Here is a 19542-nt window from a genome sequence, read left to right as displayed (position 1 = left end):
AGGGAGGCAGGGCAAGTGCCAAGTAGGGCCTAAACACTCACCTGCCTGTCCTTTTTTTTTAGCAACTAAGCCATGGATAAATAAAGATAAGCCATGGATAAATAATAATGACTTTCTTACTCTGATCTTACACAAAAGGAAGCAACTTAAAAACCTTGTTGACCTATAGGTGAAAGTCTCTTCTTCTAAATGTCACCCATCAAGACACCCTGTCATCAACGCTGGACTGAGCAGCATTCCAGTCCCATGCCAGGTGGTCAGGTCAGGTCAGCGCTACATTCCACTTGGTTCCTAAATGCATCTTTGTACTCTTACTGTTTTAGTGAGCATGCAGTAGTCAGGGGCGTCAATTGGGTATGGCAGGGGTATGCAGCCGCCATACCCGGGGACCGGGGTCCAGGGGGGGAAAATAAAAGTTATGAATAAATATAAATCCATGAATGTATCTGTGCTGGTTATTATGTTGTTAAATTACAGTAAAATAACAACAAATGCAAAATTTAACAAAATGGTCACTTTAACAAGGTATTATAGGCCTTATTCTCCCCATCTTGACAGAATGGTATATTCCCAGGTTCCGTAGGTCAGCTGCACAGGTGCAATGCATTATTGTTAATTGTGGCACGTTTACTAACATGTCAAATTTAGCTGCACTTGAACAACCTTTCCAGGCTGCCATATCCAGCCCAAGAAACTGTAGAAACCTGTGTAAAAAACTTACAAAACTCTTCTTTTTTTTTCAGACATTGTGAAAATAGCCGATCTACATGCTCACAACGCCTCGCAGCGTGAGGCGTTGTGAGCATGTAGATCTGCTATTTTCACAATAGAACCGTGTTATACAAAATGTAATACCTCTTTTAGTACTCAACAGCAGTGGTGGAAAGTAAGTAGTGAGTACATTTACTCAAGTAGTATTTTTTTTTTACTTTACACTATAAATGTATCCGAGAAAGGCCAATATTGTACTTTCACTCCACTATTTGAAAACTTTAGTTACTAGTTACTTTGACAAAATGTTTAAACCACTTCAGACCTGTATACTGTATACTTGAGCAATTTGAAAATAGGCAATCTACAAGCTCGCAACTTGTCGGTTTGCGACGCATTGTGAACTTGTAGATCTGCTGTTCTCAAAGGATTTTTTAATACATTTGAAAACTTGTGAAATGGGACCTTAAACGTTAACTTGTACTTGTAACATTTCTATACCAGAGGGTATTGATACTTTCATTTAAAACATGCGAGTACTTCTTCCATAAACTGCTGAACAAGTATTGGACATACAGTGGTGAAAGTAGATTAGAAGTTCTTGTCACCAGTACTTCCACCTCCCCCATAATAATACGTTCCTGGTTTACCTATGATCCCAGATCAATGTTTCTCGAATGGGGGTGCGTGTGCCCCTAGGGCAGGGGTTTTCAAAGTGGGTGACGGGGCACCCTGGGGTGCCGCAACGCAGTCCAGGGGTGCCGCGAGATAATTTGAAAATATTTGAAATTTATTTGGACATTTAAACATATATTTAGTATCATTTTAAACTTGAATTAAGTGCAAAGTTACTTTCAGTCAGTTCTAACCAAAATGGCTATATTGTTTTCCACGTAACATCGCTAAAATATGCTATAAATATAAGGTGCTGGGAGGGAAAATTATGAATATAATGTAGGGGTGCCTCGGATGAAAATAATATTTATAGGGGTGCCCCGAACCCCTGCACTAGGGGTATGCGGGGGTACTACAGAGGGTGGAGAAAATGGGAATACAGATGTATTTTACTGTTATGGGTAATGACAAAACATTGACAGTCTTTGGTGTGAACCTTCTCATCTGTAAATTGTAAAACCAAATTACATCAATACCTTGACGAGTACAACTGAACAGAATGCAATGTTTATTTGCCCTAATGCTGTTTTATTTTGAACATATTGGCATTGGAACTGGACTTGTGTGTAAATGTTATACGCAAAATGCTGTAGTCAGTACAAGGGGTAGCCTACTGCAACCAAACTAGTTTGAGAACCAGTGTCATAGATTACTATGTACTAGGGGTGAAACGATATAGTAACTGTATCGAAATATCGTTTTTAACTTAAAAAATCGAAGTATATCGAAATGAAAACAGCTAAAATCGAATCGAATCGTTTTATTTTGTATCGAATCGAATCGGCAGTGCAAAGAATCGATTGTATCGATTCTACCTACTTGTGCATTGTATTTAGCATTTTTAAGAAGAACATTTTAAAAGGAGTGGTTTAATTACTTTTCCTTTCCATATAGCTACTCTGGTCTATCGATAAATGTGTGAAATCTCAAGGTGCAGGTTTGTCAATATACAATGACCATGTATTTGGCGGATAATCACTGTGTTTACTTATTTATAACCATAATAGTACATGTTTCCCTTAAAAACCTGCACTATCTACACCTTTCACACATATTTAATTTCTTTGCTAAATAGTTACTATATCGATTTTAAATCATTGAATCGAATCGTATCGTATCGCCATGAATTAACCAATATCGTCCATGTATCGTATCGTCAACCATGTATCGTGATATGTATCGAATCGCTATTAAAATGTATCGTTACACCCCTACTATGTACTGTATATGCATTTGATGTATTACCTTGTGTTTACCTTGCTTACATATACCGGTATGAATCTTCTAAATGCCTAAATTGAAAATTGTAAATATCACTCAAGAAATGTATATTGTATAAAATGTGTTTAGCAATGTTACAAATTGCTCCAAATAATCCCTTCATGCTTTTGTAACTTTGTCACCATACTCTTTCTCCACCTCTCTCTCTTCTTCAGGTATTTATTCCATACATCAGTTACTGTTATTTACCTCATTGTTATTTCAATGAGCGGGTGCACTCATTTAAGAGGATTAACATACGGCTGGGTGGAGTTTGCACTCATTTTGAGTGGGAGGATACCAGGCATATTTAAATGATGCACTCATATTGTTTCTCAAACATATAGACCAATGTGTCAGGGATTTAGTTGGAATTATATATGTCTGTCTTGACATCAATGTATTGCATGGTCAGAATTTTGGTGAGGGCCAAACACTATCTAGGGCTGGCCATGAGATAACCTAGCCAGCCATAGATAACCTTTAACCTTTTTCTGACTCAAAACTTTGGACACAAACAGACAGATTTGAAACAAACACATTTCTGAGAAAGTTATGATAGGCCTATACAGATACTTTCCCAGATTGAACGGGTTAAGTAATATATGTGTTACCAGGGGTAAATTATATGTATTTGACCATGGACCCCATCTCAAAATATTGAGTTCCAGGGACCCCCCAGAAGCAAAATTTGAGTTACAAATGTTTGCTTAAAAAATACCTATATTCAAACATGTTCACGACTTTTCAAAAATAGCAGATCTACAAGCTTGCAGCGCAGCATTCGGTGCCGTGCTGTGAGCTTGTATATCTGCTATTTTTCAATAGCTAAAGTATAAAATAATGAAAGCCCCTCCACCTTGGGCCCTAGTAACTCAGTCCCACTCCCCCACCCCCTTGTGACGCCCCTGTGTGTTACTACATTATATTTTAGCCTGATAAATCAGTCCGCACGTTACCACCCCCGGTTGGTGGGAAGTGAAACGTAGTGTGTGAAAAGTCTGACGCTTGCAGTCAGGCTAATTATATTTAGGTTACAATTGGATTATTTCTTGATTCTCACCATATGCCATATCTTTGAGAGCTGTCTGCTTCAACCTTCTACAGCCTGTCTTGTATTTTTAGACATTTATTTACATGCGTAAAACATGTTTGTAAATCCAATGGAATTCATAATGAGCCACTTCAACTCCACATGTTTAGGGGGTCCCCAGATGACAGTGAAGTGAAACGTTAAGGACTTTTATGACCTTTTGAATACCTTGAAGAGAAATGAAAAGAACGATGATTATTGTATTTATTTTGTTTCTTATTTTACTGTTGTGTTTTTGCTGTTGTTTCTCAGTGTTTTAGCTTATACAGTGTATTTATCGTTTTGATTCTCTTTGCAGCACTTTGTAAACCTTTAAAATATAATTGGATTGGATTACTGCATCAAAAAGTAATCAATCAATCAATAATCATGATTATTTCCGGGTGTCACAGCCTGAAAAGGTTGAGAACTACAGCAAAGCTTTTGCTTTAATATAGCCTGTATGTGCTAATTTGTACATTCCTTTTGGAGGCAAAGACATTCCACACAAAGCGATCACTAGCACATTGCCTGAGTCACTGGAATGTGTTATCAGCTATTTCAACTCCATCTTCTCCACCCGAATGAATCCCTACTTTTCTGTGTCCTCAGTGTTCATTTAAAGATAAAGTATAGGTGTGTCTCTGTGCTACTACGGCAAACAAAGACGGGTGCTCAACAATCAGATCTACTGTACGCAATAGACTAAAACCTCCCAGAGATAATACCCATTCAATCCAATTCGATCACGTTCAACCCAGAGTCAGCTGAAACAAAGGGTCAAACTCGTTCTACTGCTATACCACCAAAATGTGGAACTCCTTACCAAAGGCCTTATAAAGGAGTGTCCTAACATCATTTAAAAATAATCCTAGCCCAGCCTTACCCTTCCCCTGACCCTTCTATTGTATTATTTTGAGCTGTTTATTTTTGTTTTTTGTTTTTTCTTACTCTACTCTACTGCATAGTACTGTGTTCTATCCTTCTGTCATTCAATGTTATATGAGATACTAAAATGGTTTCCTGTGTAAATAAGCCGAAAAGCTTACTAGGATCTCCTTTTAGTTGACCGTGTACCAGTGAACTGTGTCGTCATGAAACTGTACCTTTTTCTATGCAAACTTCTAACAAAGTCTTTAATCAATCAATCAATCAATCAATCAATCAATCAATCAATCAATCAATCAATTCAAAGGAGCTTTATTGGCATGAGAAAACATTGCCAAAGCAAGTGTCAAAATACAATAAAAACAGTCGGGGAACATATATAGGCCTACATAATACCATTGGACTAGCTGTGAAAAGAAAAGGTCAAAGCGAATTTAAAACAAATCACTGACACTCTCTTAATTTTTGACTGGATTTCCAGGTTCGCAGCCAGTCAGCTTAGACACAGACACACCTGAGAACCTTTCTATAACCTATAAACCTGCTGGATGGCTGGAACTCACCAGAGAACACCCGATCTACTATATGAATCCCTCCACCTGCGGGTGCAGAGAATGTGTGTATACGGATACGGCTATACGCACATGTTTTGCTTTGATAAGTAGTTCCTAATGTTTGAATGAATGGACCATTCTAAGTTCTTTGAGTTTGAGTTTATGGGCTCACATTGGCCTATCATCACTGGTATCAATTGGATTTTACGCGCACAGTAAAGAGAGTACACAAACCTGCCTTACAATGCTTTAGAATATTTGGAATAATGAGACCTGTTTTCCTTCCTTTTCTCTTTCTGGAAACCACAAATGATGGCTTGTGGCCTACAGAAAAAATAAAGACAATTATTTCACCCACTTTTTCAAGCTTAGAAAACTGATGTGACAATAAAATGTATGTATATGAATGTATGTATGTGTGTGTGTGTGTGTGTGTGTGTGTGTGTGTGTGTGTGTGTGTGTGTGTGTGTGTGTGTGTGTGTGTGTGTGTGTGTGTGTGTGTGTGTGTGTGTGTGTGTGTGTGCGTGCAGGGCCGTCTGGGAGAAATGCAGGGCCCTGAGCGAAGTCAGTCGTTTCACTGGTTGTTGCTGGTTGTCAGGGAGATATCACAGCCAATCGGTTGACAGGCTCTGTCTCCGTCCAGCAGATAGCAGTGTTTGTGTGAACATTTAATATGAAAACAAAACTAAATCAGAATGATGCGTGCAGTACTTAACATCAGTAAGAGTGCACATGTTACCAACAAGAGCCTGTATGAGGGAATACCAAGGATGAGCGAGAAAATTGCTGCCAGAAGAATGAGACTAGCAGGACACTGCCAAAGACACCAGGAGCTTCCTGCCAGTAAACTGGTGCTGTGGGAACCAACACATGGGCACCGGTCACGAGGACGTCCCACAATAACATACGTGGATGTACTCAAGAAAGACGTAGGAGCACAAAGTACCAACGAGCTGGCCAGATGTATGGAGAACCGGGACGACTGGAAGCGACGATGGAAGGCTCGTCTGAGGACGACCTAGAGAGAATTAACCAAGCCTAGCGCGGGGCCCTTGCAGGTGCGGGGCCCTGTGCGACCGCACCGTTCGCTCTACCCTAGAATCGTCCCTGTGTGTGTGTGTGTCTGTGTCTGTGTGTGTGTGTGTGTGTGTGTGTGTGTGTGTGTGTGTGTGTGTGTGTGTGTGTGTGTGTGTGTGTGTGTGTGTGTGCAACCTCAAAAAACCCAGTTGCTGTGTAAAAATGCACATCTAGTCAAATATTAATCTTTCTGCAGGGAGCCTTGTTGTGTCACTGGGGCCTGTCGATAAGATAAGTCAACAAAGAAAGGTTTTATCTTATAAAACGAAACGATTGTTAAAAAAACAAACAAACATACATACAGTAGAAGCCATGAATCATATCAAGCAGGAACAAATGGCAATAGGCCTACCGGTATTTTATTAAATAAAATAAAAAATACATTTAGATTTGACATGCATTCAGTGTGCTTCCACATCAAGCAACCTTACTGTAGCTGCATGTTAAACTACAGCCATGCAGGGGGGGGGGGGGGGGGGACTGTGCCACCATGGTGTGGTATGGAGGCCTAACCAAAGTCCTGAAAGAGAAGTGCCTGGCAGGTTTCTGAGAACGGTGCCGTGTCCACGTTGTCGGGGCAATGAGATGTCGGACTTATGAGAAATCCCCCTGAGAAAGACCTGGCAAGACCTGGGCAAGACCTGCGCTGTGCGTCAGCTTAGACGAAGTGCTTGCTTTTGGCGGAAGTGCTGCGTTTTAAGGGAAGTTACGTCATGTGATGCAGGTCAGCAAAACAAACAAAAATGTATTGTAGTTTTTAACTCGCTCTTAATAGGTGTATTCTTGTCAGAATTCATTGTCAGATTTACAGGAACACCGCACTGGAATTCACACGGCGGAAGTCCCACCTTTCTCTCTGCCTTATGTCGTGACTAGGCTTTTTTTTTTTTTTTTTTTTTTTAGATGAGTAATACGCCTGGCTATGGGAGGTTACCTCAGAACTGTCTTGTCAGGGTTGCTTTGGGGCCATGTTGGTAAACAACCTTTCCAGCAGTTGGACTGGCTCCCTCTGGAAGCTAGGTCAGTATAATTACAGCTAAATATGGTTCATTCTTGTTCGTTCATTCAATCTGTGTCACAATTAGTTCAAACTGCCAGACCCAAATGCAGGCAACACAAAAGTCAAAGTCCAGGGCTGTTTATTTAAACAAAGAAGGAGAGGGATCAGGCTAGGGCAGGTGGCAGGCAGGCTGCAGGGCAGGTGAGACACAGGAGAGACAAAATCACCAGGAGCAAAAAACAAAGAAAAAATCTCTAGTGAGAGTAGTTGGCAACACGGGAGGCTGTGAAACGATCAAGCGGCGAGGGGAGTGGAGGCTGATGATGGCAGGCAGTGAGGGAACCAGTTACAAAATCAAGCTGGATCCTGGAGCCATGCCTATACGCCCACACACACACACACACACACACACGTGCACGCACGCACGCACACGCGCCCGCCTGCCCACTCCCTAAGACAACCACAAGGACACTGACAAAGACAACAACAGTCCCCTGAGAGATTGGCAATAATTTAAAACGCATTCCCAACCACTACTAGAGACAGCATTGCAGCTATTGTAGCTTCAAAACAAGGGCGGGCCGGTATGGCATTCCGTTCAAACATTCAGTGCCGATACGCCGTACTTACTGTGTAGAAGAGGGGAAGGCAAAGCAACTGCTGTCAAAAGCCCATACAATCTGCCACAAACGCATGTCCAACAATTAAGACACAAGACAAATATCCTAATTGTTGAGTTTTACATTGATATTGACATTTTGTGCCGGCATTAATATGTTATTCTGTGTTACACGCACCGTGATTTCTATGCATAATATCCTGTGCTTGTTGCGACTGTCAGGTTGCAGTTACTACCTCCACCGGCTGTCAGTCAGTTTGTCAGTCAGTCTGTCCATCACACGTCACGTCACACTTTTGCCCTACTCATATTTCCGCCACCGTTGCATGCCAAACTTTGCACACACACTCCTTGGCTGCCAAACCACAACCTCTACCCGCATCATTTCTCACATCCCCCTCTTCTCGCTGATTCTTGCAAAACACATTTTTAGACACTGCTCCTACAGATTTTGCCTTAAAATCACGCAATGCGGTACACAGTATCTCTAAAGTTATGTCATAAACATGGATCTGTCCTTTTTTCCCATATTCCCTCTTGATTGGCTACCATTGCCTTCTAAAGTTTGTGTATGCGACCTGACCGTCGCTTATCTCCCGATTAGGGAGTCTTACTGGTAATTTCTACTGTAGGTCTACAAGCATAAAGAAATTGAATGCATGTGTTCAGGTATGCATGACATAGGAAAACAATATGAGGAGGTGAATGTTGGAGTATAGTTCCGGCAGGAACTTAGAGCCACTTTCTTTTTTTTTTCATTTTCAACAAATAATCATACAAATTCTGCATTTCCCTCAAACCCCCAAAAAGTCATATCAAAACAAGCAAGAACAAAAAGGAGAAATTGGAGGAAACAGAGAGCCACTTTCACCCCTGTTCATAACTAATATGGGTAAATGCTCATTTAGATACAGTATGGAGCAGCAGCAAACTGAAACACGATGCCCTGACGATGTCATCATCTTTTTAACCCCATCTTTTAAACCCTCTACGACCAAGTACTGTTGGCACTTTACTTACTTACAATATTCTTTCAATATTCTACAAGCACATTATACGTAGATCATCTATTTTCAGTTAATGATTCGCATTCAGGTATAGGCCTATCATATGTGACTAGCACCTGAGCATGGGTCCTGTTGAGTTTATGTATGCTCCAGGCAACATTGCCCCCATGGAAAGATGTGTGTGTGTGTGTGTGTGTGTGTGTGTGTGTGTGTGTGTGTGTGTGTGTGTGTGTGTGTGTGCGCGTGTGTGTGTGTGTGTGTGTGTGTGTGTGTGTGTGTGTGTGTGTGTGTGCGTGTGCGTGCGCGTGCGCGTGCGTGTGCGTGTGTGTGTGTGGTTGTGAGGGGCCTGTGGAGGAGGCGTGTCGGGGACCAGACAGTGTGTGTCTGGGGTATATCTGTGGAGCTTCAGCAGACACAGAGCAGACAGGGGGTGAAGGTATCTTCAGGCAGCAGGATGAAGATGGTACTGTGGCTGAGTGTGACCTCTCTCCTCCTTTCCTCCCTAACCATGGAGCTGCACTGTAAGTACATCTAATCCATCACCTCCTGATAGCAGGGTGAGACTGGATGATCTCACACTGATGATGACATGTTTTAGAGTGACACAAACCTTATGTGGTGACAAGAGAACATGGCTGTATCTGCACACACTGAGCCTTGGGACATTCTGCATTCTGCTCATGAGTTTGTATTGTTTTAGAGAGTATACAGGCAGTGGTGTAATGTAACTAAGTACAATTTACTCAAATGCTGTACTTAGAGGGGAAGACCACCCATTTTCAATATTGAACTATGTCATTAATATACCTTAGAGGAGTTGTGTGGAAAGAGACAAAAAGTTCCCCCTCTTCTGTGTTGCCAAGAACTGGAGGATTGTTTTGCCTAGAACTGGAGGATTGTTTTGGGGGTTTGTATTGTAAATTTCAACTTGATGACATCACACATTGTACTTTACAATACAAACCCCAAAACCAATCCTCCAGTTCTAGGCAACACAGAAGGGGGGGAACTTTTTTTTATTTCCACACAACTCCTCTAAGGTATATTAATGACATAGTTCAATATTGAAAATGGGTGGTCTTCCCCTTTAAGTACAAGTCTGAGGTATTTGTATGCTCTATTGGAGCATTTCCAATTTTTAGATACTCTAGTCTAAAGTCTATTCCATTACGTCTCAGAGGCAAATATGCTACTTTTATTTTAAAACTTTAGTTACTAGTAATTATTTACAAAACACACACATTAGCCCTATACATTTTGGCCGCTATGGCACATTGTGAGCTTGTGGATCTGCTATTTTCAAAAGACTTTTATACATTTGAAAACTTGAAATGGGACATTCTGCATAATTAGTACTTTTACCTTTGGTACTTTAAGTACATTTTGATGCCAATACTGTTGTACTTTTACTCAAGTAGATGTTGAATTCCGGACTTTTACTTGTAACGGTGTATGTCTGCATTGCAGTATTGATACTACGTTCAAGTACTCCCTTTTACCTGACTAGAACACGTTGACATCAAAAGTCCAACAACAAAGTGGCAAATTACAGTAGTAGTGTTTTTTATTCAGGTTCAAGTCTTTGACAATTAAATAATTTCTACCTTTTTTTGCTATTCCTCTCTTATAAGACCCTGTAGTAAAATAATCTGCAAAGTTTTATATGGATAAAGCGGTTAAAAGATTGTAATGCGGTATTAACCCATTTTTCTGGGGACGCCCTGGGACCTACCCCATGCAAGAACCCTGGGGAACCCCTGACCCCACTTTGAGAACCACTGCAGTAGAGAACTAACCTTAATGTTCTAAAAGATATATTATAAAAGGTTGTTTACTACAGGTTCTGTGTCTCATAGAATACTTACAACCTCTCTTGGACTGGAGAATATTAATTTATAACAGGTTAGGATAGTGAATTTTCAACCTCACCTCCTAAATTATTATTTTGTGCTGAGTTTGTAGACACTATAGATCAGGGGTCTGCGACATGACGTGCCATGTCTTTATTTCCTTAATAGTCAGTGTGCCATATCAATATTACATTGAAATATGACACCACCATCAATTTCCAATTGATTTATATAGTGTAACAACCTCTTTCTTCTTTTGAAATATGTTCTTTCACATCAGTCGTGGAAGAGGTACTCATTTAACATGTATTACTTAATAAAAGTATCCATATTTCACTCCGTTAAAGAAAAAGTCCGGAATGTACTTGAGTAAAAGTATGAAAGTGTTGGCATCAAAATGTATTTTAAGTATCAACAGTAAAAGTACAAAATGTTTGAAAATAGCAGCTATGCAAGCTTACTACGCGCCACGATGCAATGCATTGTGAGCTTGTAGATCGGGTATTTTCAAATAGCATATAGGTATAAAATGGGGCTAAAGTGCTTAATGTATGTTTTATAATAATTTATATCTGCAAAGTAACGAGTAACTAAAGTGTTCAAATAATAATGGAGTAAAAGTACAATAATTGGATCTGAGATGTAGTGGAGTAAAAGTAAAAGTATTGGAAATTGGAAATATAAAGAAATAAGTAAAGCACAAATACCTCAAAAAGTACAGTACTTAAGTAAATGTACTTAGTTACTTTACACCACTGCACATCAGGATGTAATGATCACTAGACTCAGTGCCAGACTCCCTCCCCAGTCACAGTTCAGAGTTTGAAAGTATGCACAATTATGTACAGGATCAGTTTGCATACATGTGACTGAAACTAATTGAGTAACTAAACTACATTTTTAAAAACATTTCTTTTTAAATGATCACTGCCTCCACTGCACCAATGTAGGCACCCATTAATAGGTGGCCTACCCCTGCTATAGATTATCGATCTTGTTCAGGTCCTGGATTAATTATTGAGGCCCAAAGTTCACACAAATACCTGACGACTTTTATCCTTCCTCCAGAGGCAAGCCCTCTCTGTGTGTCTGTGTGTCTGTCTGTGTGTCTGTCTGTCCATCCGTCCACCTGTGTGTGTGTGTGTGTGTGTGTGTGTGTGTGTGTGTGTGTGTGTGTGTGTGTGTGTGTGTGTGTGTGTGTGTGTGTGTGTGTGTGTCTGTCTCTCTGTCTGTCTGTCTGTCTGTCTGTCTGTTTGTCTGTTTGTCAGTAAAAGTCATCTGCCTAACCTTTACAAAAAGGTGAAATGGCGCCACCAAAAGTCAGAACAGAGAAAGTGACCCAGTGTTTCAGTTCAGTAGAAACATTCAAATGACTGAATGAATCATGTATGTTGGAAACATAACACTAGTAAGACGCCTCAGGGCGACATGCGACCTTGCCCTAAAGGGCAAGGTCGTGCCAATTATTGGCCATCTGATCGGAACAGTTACCCATATGGAGACCCATGGTACCCATATATGGAAATCCATGTACTGTATATGGAGATATGCTCAGTTATTCGTTATGTGAAAGTCCTTTGATGTATGACATCTGACATCATACCCTTTTATGCCCATACATGGAGATCCCTGTCTGTAGAACCAGCAGTTAGTGTGGTATGTGGCCGATGTGGCCTCCATATATGTGCATTTCCATGTGAAGTCCTGTTAGATATGGGCTTAATATTGATGACATCAGGGAACTCCATATATGTCAGAGCGACAAACCCTTTCTGTTAAGAGTGGTTCCCCAGACATCACAGTGACGTCAGAGCATGATGTCAGAGCAAAAAAATAAAAAATAAACGCATAGAACCACAGTGTCAGGACTCAGGCGTGACCTACAGACAGACAGAGATGCCGGTTTTCATAGTTAACTGCGACCTATGGTCGCAATAATACAGAGGTCATGACCTCTGTGTCCTAAATGTAGCTCCAAGGTTGTAGTGTGACCAAATCACCATGACAACCAGTCTGTTTCCATGCAACAACGAACCACTGGTTGTCTTCTATCCATTCCTGCATACCGGTACCTTTTTATAAGTGTGTGTTCTGATAGAAACCATAGAGTTACTCATTCCCACTCTGTGAATGTCAAATAAATAGCTGCAAACAGGAGCAACATTTCCTGTATCTCAACATATAAACCACCCCGCTGTATCGCTAGATACTACTACCACTAGTTGCATTGAAACTAATTCATGTTATATGTTGTTCTCTTTAGCTCTACCAACAGACCACACAACAGGTAAACAAACACAAACAAACAACTACACATTATAGATTGTTGTCTTATTTTTTCCATTATTATTATAATTTGTACTTTTTATTATTCCATTGTCTCTGTATAGATGTTGATGTCAGGTTGGTGGGAGGAACCAGCCAATGTACTGGTAAACTGGAGTTGAAAAACGAAGGAGAGTGGAGACAGGTTTATCCTCTTGGCTGGACTCATACGTTATCGTCTGTTGTGTGTCGACAGCTGAACTGTGGCACTGTTATTTCAACTAAATGGGGCACTGGTTCTGATGGACCTTTATGGTGGATTCGCGAAAATAAATGTGATGGATCTGAATCTTCAACGAGGGACTGTAGAACAATGTCAAATACTAAAGACCAAAACAGACTGGAGTTGGTCTGTTCAGGTAACACACAATGATTTCAACAATGACAGGACACTTCTGTATGTTTTTAATGATCGTGTGGAGTGTGTAAATATGACCTTTTTGTTTGTTGTATTTTTAATGAGTGTGTAAGTTAAGTAGTCTTGGGAAACAACGGTTCCCGAGCCATAGGGCGCATAGGTCAAGAGCCTATCTCCTGTTTCTCTCCAGAGTCTGTGAGGTTGGTGAATGGGCCTAGTTCATGTTCAGGCAGAGTGGAGGTGAAGTCTGCTCAGTCGTGGGTCCCAGTGTGTGAAGGTGACTTTGACCAGCAGGATGCAGATGTGGTCTGTAGGGAGCTTGGCTGTGGGAGTCCTTCAGTCCTACAGGGGGCGCTCTATGGAGAAGCGAAGGCCCCAATGTCGACCAAAGAGTTTCAGTGTGAAGGCAGTGAGTCTGCTCTCCTGGACTGTAGAACCTCAGACTCAACTAGAAAAACCTGCTCATCTGACAAGACTGTTGGACTCTCCTGCTCAGGTGAAAGAGAAACTACAATTAAGGTTTGAATTATTATTTAAAATCAATTTGGTATTTATGTTTTTTACTGCTTATTCAAATGTATCTCTGTACAGAGCCTGGTGTCAGGTTGGTGGGAGGAACCAGTCGCTGCGATGGTACAGTGGAGACAAAACACGAGGGAGAGTGGCGACTAATGAGTATGAACTGGTGGAACTTGAAGTCAGCATCAGTAGTGTGTAGACAGCTGGACTGTGGCTCTGCTGTTTCAACTGAAAGGAGTTCTGGTTCACAGCAAGCTGTATGGAGGTTGAATTCTTCCTGTGATGGATCTGAATCTGCACTGAGGGAGTGTGGAGCTAAGAGATCTAAGTTTTATAACGAAAGACAGGAGGTGGTCTGTTCAGGTAACAATTACTTTGGGATGCCATTATTTTGGTAATTATCTGGCTATAGAGTACCGCCATTCACTTGTGTGGAGGGTGGAAACCTGACAATCTCTCTCTCTCTCTCTCTCTCTCTCTCTCTCTCTCTCTCTCTCTCTCTCAGAGTCCGTGAGGTTGGTGAATGGGAACAGTTCATGTTCAGGCAGAGTGGAGGTGAAGTCTAATCCGTTGTGGGTCTCAGTCCGTGAAGGTGACTTTGACCAGCAGGATGCAGAGGTGCTCTGTAGGGAGCTTGGCTGTGGGGCTCCTTCAGTCCTCCAGGGGGCGCTCTATGGAGAAGTAAAATCTCCAATGTCGACCAAAGAGTTTCAGTGTGAAGGCAGTGAGTCTGCTCTCCTGGGCTGTAGAACCGCACACTCAACTAGAAACACACAGTCTGTTGGACTCACCTGCTCAGGTAAAAGACAATTCACTTACAGGTGTGGGTAATTATTTAAAAATCAAGGTAATATAACTTTTTGTACTGTTTTTCTCTTGTCTCTGTGCAGAGCCTGAAGATATCAGGTTGGTGGGAGGAACAAGTCACTGTACTGGTACACTAGAGATGAAACACCAGGGAGAGTGGAGCCTAGTGGATGATTATTATGGCTGGAAACTGGAGTCAGCAATTGTAGTGTGTAGACAGCTGAACTGTGGCTCTGCTGTTTCAACAAAAAGGAGTTCTGATCATGAACTTGTACCTGCATTGAGGATGATAACGAACTGTGATGGATCCGAATCTTCACTGAGGGAGTGTAGAACGACGTGGTCTAAGTCTGATACAACTCGCCACAGACTGGAGGTGATCTGTTCAGGTAACAAACGATCACTTCACCAAATGACAGTAATCTATACAATCTCCTATTTTATCTTCTACCTACCTACCTACCTACCTACCGACCTGGGTCGATTTGACATAATTATGGCCCAAGTGTGTGCCACCAAAACTGTGGGAGGCATAGCGGGGCAAAATAAAGTTTATCCGGACAGATGGAAAGATGGAAGAAGTGTCATTATTTTGAAAGTAATGACTTACATTAGATAAGTGAGTCTTCTTTAGCAGGTTAGTTAATAGGCCTACCGCTTCAGTGCTTTAATCTTCCATTGTATACATCTTTATTATACTTTATGTATTGTGGTAAAATCATACAATTTCTCACTCCCAAACCGTGAATGTCAAATAAAAACTGTAAAATCCATATAAATAGCAGCAAACAGGAGAAACAAAATACATAATCTCCTGTATTTCAACAGAAAAACCAACCTAGTGTAGAGGATCCATGTATACTATGTTACACTGAAACGAATTCATTTGTTTGTTTATGTATTTCTTCTCTTCAGCTCTCCATGTTCAACCAGCACGCTACACAACAGGTAAACACGCACACAAGCACGCACGCACGCACGCACGCACGCACGCACGCACGCACGCACGCACGCACGCACGCACGCACACACATACAGTATATACTGTATATATATACACACCGGTACATACATACACACACACACATTACAGTCTATTCTATTATCTCTGTTCAGAGTCTACTGATCTCAGGTTGGTGGGAGGAAGCAGACACTGTACTGGTATGGTGGAGGTGAAACACGAGGACGAGTGGTATCCAGTAAATCCTAGTGGCTGGAACCAGAAGTTATCCTCTGTAGCTTGTAGACAGCTGGACTGTGGTACTCCCGTTTCAACAACATTGAGTGATGGTTCTGCGTTGGAACCTGTATGGTACCACAGTCTATCTAGATGTGATGGATCTGAATCTTCACTGAGCGAGTGTGGAAGCTGGAGTCATTTGTCTTCCGCAAACAGACTGCAGATGATCTGTTCAGGTAAAAAAACAACGACGGTAATCATCTGTACGTTTGTATGTAAGGGTGGGTGTGCGGAGAGTGTTAAATATGACCATTTGTGCTGTATTTTTTTTAATGAGTGTGGAGGGTGTAAATATATATAATAATTCTGTGCATAGAAATCTTTAATTGCCCCCCCCCCCCTCCCCCCCCCCTCTCTCTCTCCTCCCACTTCAGGGTCTGTGAGGTTGGTGAATGGGCCCAGTTCATGTTCAGGCAGAGTGGAGGTGAAGTCTACTCACCACCACTCTGGAGACTTGTGGGTCCCAGTGTGTGAAGGTGACTTTGACCAGCAGGATGCACAGGCGGTCTGCAGGCAGCTTAGCTGTGGGACTCCTTCAGTCCTCCAGGGGGGGCTCTACGGAGGAGTTCCCCTTGAAGATGAGAACACCCAAATTTCGACCAAAGAGTTCCAGTGTGAAGGCAGTGAGTCTGCTCTCCTCGACTGTAGAACCTCAGACTCAACTAAAAACACCTGCTCACCTGATAAGACTGTTGGACTCACCTGCTCAGGTAAAAGACACACTACGCTTTAGAATGTACTTATTATCTTACATTCAACGTACTGTATATATATTTTTTTTTGTACCACCATATTACCTTGTCTTTGTACTACAGACCCTGATGTCAGGTTGGTGGGAGGAACTAGTTACTGTGCTGGCAGAGTGGAGATGAAAAATAATGGAGAGTGGAGACTAATTGATTCGAACAATTGGAACCTGAGGTACGCATCTATAGTGTGTAGGCAGCTGGACTGTGGCTCTGCTGTTTCAACAAAAAAGATGACTGGTTCAAAGGGGTCTGTATGGATGCTGACATCTGAGTGTGTTGGATCGGAATCTTCACTGAGGGAGTGTGGATCATATAGGAGGTTTCATTCTAGCGACGGCAGCATAGAGGTGATCTGTTCAGGTAATTACCAACAACGACCTCAACAATGACAGTAATCCATATCTATCCATCCATCCAGCTACAGCCACATCATACACTTTATTTCTTGACTTAACCACTTAAGCGCTTAGTTGTCCAGGGTCCTCCAAGGCTCAAAAGGCTACTTGGTACGCTCTTGTTTTCCCTACACACAACAACATTACTTCCCCAAAACTGATCCTAAAATCCATTCACCCATCAATTTGATTTAGATTTATTGGTGTATTTATTTGCTTGCACAACACTAATCATATAAATACACATACAGTAGTGTTGTACTTATTTCCTTGGAACGATGACAGAAGATTGTCTCTCTCTCCAGACTCTGTAAGGTTGGTGAATGGGCCTAGTTCATGTTCAGGCAGAGTGGAGGTGAAGTCTACTCAGTCGTGGGTCCCAGTGTGCAAAGATAACTTTGGCCAGAAGGATGCAGAGGTGGTCTGTAGGGAGCTTGGCTGTGGGGCTCCTTCAGTCCTCCAGGGGGCGCTCTATGGAGAAGTACAAACTCCAATGTCGACCAAAGAGTTCCAGTGTGAAGGCAGTGAGTCTGCTCTCCTGAGCTGTAGAACCTCAGACTCAACTAGCAACACCTGCTCACCTGACAAGACCGTTGGACTCAAATGCTCAGGTAAAAGACAAATTACATTTTAGGTTTGGATTTTACAATAAAAGTAAGATTTGTTTTTTGACTGCTTATTCTATTGTCTCTGTACAGCACCTGAGGATATGAGGTTGGTGCGAGGAAGCAGTCACTGTAATGGTGTACTCGAGATGCAACACCAGGGAGAGTGGAGAAACGTGGATGATAGCAGGTGGAACCAGGATACAGCAACTGTAGTGTGTAGACAGCTGAACTGTGGCTCTGTTGATTCAACAAGAAGAATGTCTTCTTTGCGTCTTCAACCTGTATGGTTGATTAAATCATCTTGTGAGGAATATGACACACAATATGATTCACTGAGGGAGTGTATATTTAAGTCGGCCGCGGAATCTAAATCTTTCATAAAGTTGAGATGTTCAGGTTGACAAACAATGACTTGATCAATGACAGTAGTATATTGTCTAGATAGAAAGGATATACTGTAACACAATAAAAAATGTATGTGCGCTCCTTTGAGTGTAAGGGATTGTGTTAACTGGCCAGCAAGCACCGTCGGGACCTGGACCAATCAGTGATGTCTCGATTGGGGCCAGATCACAGACCATATGCGGGGATGATCCTGTCAAACAAAAAAGTCCATATGACGTCCTGGTAATGACGTCAAGATCATCCCCATATGGGCTGTGATCTGGCCCCAATCGAGACGTCACTGACTGGTCCAGGTCCTGACGTGCTTGCTGGGTGAGTTCCATTGGTTGGGGGGTGGGGGGTATCGCAGAGGCGTACAGAATAATGCTGTAAAATAATGAATGCAATTGTGTAATGTACAAAAAAAAAAAGATTATAATAATAATTTAAATACACAAAACTAAAAACACAACAACATAAAGATAGGAACCTGCTACAGCTCAACTCGGCTGTTGGCATTACAGTACAATATATCTTCCACCTTGTTGTTCATATAACTTTCACTCTCTACTCTACACTGACCTATGGTTGGTCCTCAAAATTCGGACAGCTGAGCAGAGTGGTCCCATCTGTCTCTGACTCATTTTATTCTAAAGCTGTAAGTATATCTGAAAATGTGATGTTAAATCAGTCTTTAGAAGTTGTGTATGTGTGTTTGGTAAGGTGCCTTGTTCATCTTTTTCTGAAGGCTTTGGGAAATAAATCATTTGACTGAACAGCTTTGTTTTCACACAGTTTTCTTTGCAGCATGACTCCACAGAGAAGAGGGTCTGTTGTGTGTGTGTGTGTGTGTGTGTGTGTGTGTGTGTGTGTGTGTGTGTGTGTGTGTGTGTGTGTGTGTGTGTGTGTGTGCGCGCGCGTGCGTGTGCGCGTATGTGTGTGTGTGCGCGTGTGCGTGCATGTGCAGATCAGCTGTATATTTCTTGTGCACAATTCCAGTATCTCCACTCTAATGTTTTTCAAGATTCATTTCATATTCATTCATTTCAGGCAGAAACTGGATCATGTCATGCATCACAGATATGTCATGTGTCACATCGACAATATCATATTGTTGTGTATTAATATATGTAATCTTTGTATAACAGTAAATGCAATAGGAGTAGTGTAATATAGGAGTGTTGTTACACCTGTGATGTCAATTAATGACAATTAAATACGTATTTTGTTTGCATACTGGTTCTTATCAATGTGATGTTATCTGGAAATGCATGACTATGCCACCATGGTGTGGAATTGAGGCCTAACCCAAGTCCTGAAAGAGAAGTGACCGCTGGTTTCTCAGAACAGTCTTGTCAGGTTTGCTTTGGGGCCTTGTTGGTAAACAACCTTTCCAGCAGTTGGACTGGCTCCCTCTGGAAGCTAGTGTAGGTCAGTACAATTA

General features: G+C 41.6%; 2 protein-coding genes and 1 long non-coding RNA gene across 3 annotated transcripts in view; 2 read left to right on the top strand and 1 right to left on the bottom strand.

Annotated features, from left to right (window-relative positions):
- The window catches only part of LOC308283021 (uncharacterized protein), a gene marked incomplete at both ends in the record, with an annotated part of 211104 nt that overhangs the window by 33342 nt on the left and 158220 nt on the right, over nt 1-19542 (bottom strand). The gene's annotated exons all lie outside the window — the stretch shown is intronic.
- On the top strand, nt 9234-16538 carry LOC308284158 (scavenger receptor cysteine-rich type 1 protein M130-like; the record flags this gene model as incomplete). The annotated part of the gene is made up of 11 exons (XM_080724708.1): nt 9234-9384; nt 12977-13000; nt 13104-13397; nt 13587-13892; nt 13988-14278; nt 14421-14714; nt 14806-15111; nt 15638-15670; nt 15839-16138; nt 16337-16471; nt 16510-16538. Exons 1-11 carry the CDS (start codon nt 9318-9320, stop codon nt 16536-16538), a joined length of 2079 nt encoding a protein of 692 aa, XP_080580834.1. The 5' UTR covers nt 9234-9317.
- On the top strand, nt 16542-18071 carry LOC308284237. Its single transcript, XR_013962000.1, has 3 exons — nt 16542-16672; nt 16778-17071; nt 17412-18071. It is a non-coding gene; the product is annotated as an uncharacterized lncRNA (long non-coding RNA).

Source organism: Nannobrachium achirus (genome assembly GCF_963921795.1).
Source record: "Nannobrachium achirus genome assembly, chromosome: 4".
NCBI lineage: Eukaryota > Metazoa > Chordata > Actinopteri > Myctophiformes > Myctophidae > Nannobrachium > Nannobrachium achirus.
Note: the sequence above shows the minus strand (reverse complement) of the source record. Positions and strands in the feature narration are given on the sequence as shown.